At 48.8% G+C, this 1,462-nt stretch overlaps 1 protein-coding gene across 1 annotated transcript in view; it reads right to left on the bottom strand.

The window, feature by feature from the left end:
* C1s (complement C1s) overlaps nt 1-707 on the bottom strand; it is a 77,758-nt gene extending 77,051 nt beyond the window's left edge. The window contains exon 1 of the mRNA XM_029478263.1: nt 105-707. Within this exon, the coding sequence (XP_029334123.1) occupies nt 105-707 (603 nt within the window). The remainder of the gene's footprint in view (nt 1-104) is intronic.
* Nucleotides 708-1,462: the final 755 nt, after the last annotated feature.

A 1,462-nucleotide genomic window follows, 5' to 3' on the forward strand; every position in this document is an offset into this window, starting at 1 on the left:
ACCATACTCCCGCATCTTCTCTCCATTGCTGTGAAATACGGGGACCACCATAGGATCTGAGAACAGTGAGCGTGCTATGCCCTGGAGGGGTGTTGTCACCCTACGGATTGGTGCTTCCTGGACCCTCCATTCTCCTGCATAGTTTTCAGGATCCAGTCCACGTAATTCTTTACCTTTGTGTAGACCCCATAGGCCCCACACTTTTTCCCCCAAGACACCAAGCCAGCTACATAGAATTTGGGGACNTTGACATTGGGGACCTGGAAAGCAAAAGCTCCTCCGCTGTCCCCGTTACAGCTGTCAACACCCTTCTCGCCTGCACAGATCATGTTGTCACTGAAAACATAGTCCTCTGGCCTTGCTGTGGGGTTCTCCTCTTNCACCTGTTTGCAGGTTTCTAAAGAGGTTACTGGTACCTTTGCCCCTCTGAGGTTGATAACATGGAATCTCTTTTCTGTTCTGCCCCACCCTGAGATCAGCCCCATGTCACCTTGTGAGACGCTGTACTCTGAGGAGGTGCCTGGTAGGCAGATGGGGGAAAACTTGGGTCCCATTTTCACAGGGTCTTTCAGCTGCACCAGGGCAATGTCATTGTCAAAATTTGTCCGTGAATTTGGGTCATCTTCTTCCTTCCAGCTGGGATGAATAAAGACACGCTCACTGTAGAGTCTCTGGGCATTTTCCAAGAGAGTCGTCCTCACAGACATGGTCCCGACATACATTGAAGGGTTGGAGATTTTCTCCACAACATGAGCGGCCGTCAGCACCCAGTACTCATTAATAAGAGCCCCACCAGCTCTGGGGTGACTAAAGAAGACTTGCCAGGGAAAATTTTCAATCTTTGCAGGTTGTCCTCCGAATATCCTCTGCTGCACTAGAAAGGGCTCGGTGGGTACTCCACAGACTAGGAAGGAATAAAAACAAGATAGATCGAATGATGCTGACCTCTGAAAAGTTCAGCCACTCAANTGTTCTACCCAATGGGTGGCAGAGTTCTTCCGCATGTCTTAATCAATTTTAGTCAACTACCTCCGTATCTGACTTTTCCGCGTCTCACCAAAACACCTCCTTTGNCAATGCCAAGCAGACTTATGGAGGAGACTGGCTCAACAGGAGGGTTACATGAATGACTAAACCAAATGAGCTAGTATTTTACAGTTCACTGCTTGACCCACAGCCCCTCTGAGGCATACTTCATGTTTAGCCCATAAGGTCAAAAACCCAACTAGAGCCAATGCTGAGAGACTCTTCACNGGACACAGNTAACNGCANCAGGCNTTCTGCCTTCAACTGCCTCTCAGATGAAGTCCTTATCTTGTGTGTGTGTGGTGCAGGGGTGTGGGGTCTCACTATGTAGTCCAGATTGGTCTCACAACTCACAATCCTTNTTCAGAATCCAGAGTGCTAGGATTACAAGTGTACACCCAGCTAGCTCTCTTAGCATGGTTTGATCTGCACTTCC

Source organism: Mus caroli, chromosome 6 (assembly GCF_900094665.2).
Source record: "Mus caroli chromosome 6, CAROLI_EIJ_v1.1, whole genome shotgun sequence".
In the NCBI taxonomy this organism is placed as follows: domain Eukaryota; kingdom Metazoa; phylum Chordata; class Mammalia; order Rodentia; family Muridae; genus Mus; species Mus caroli.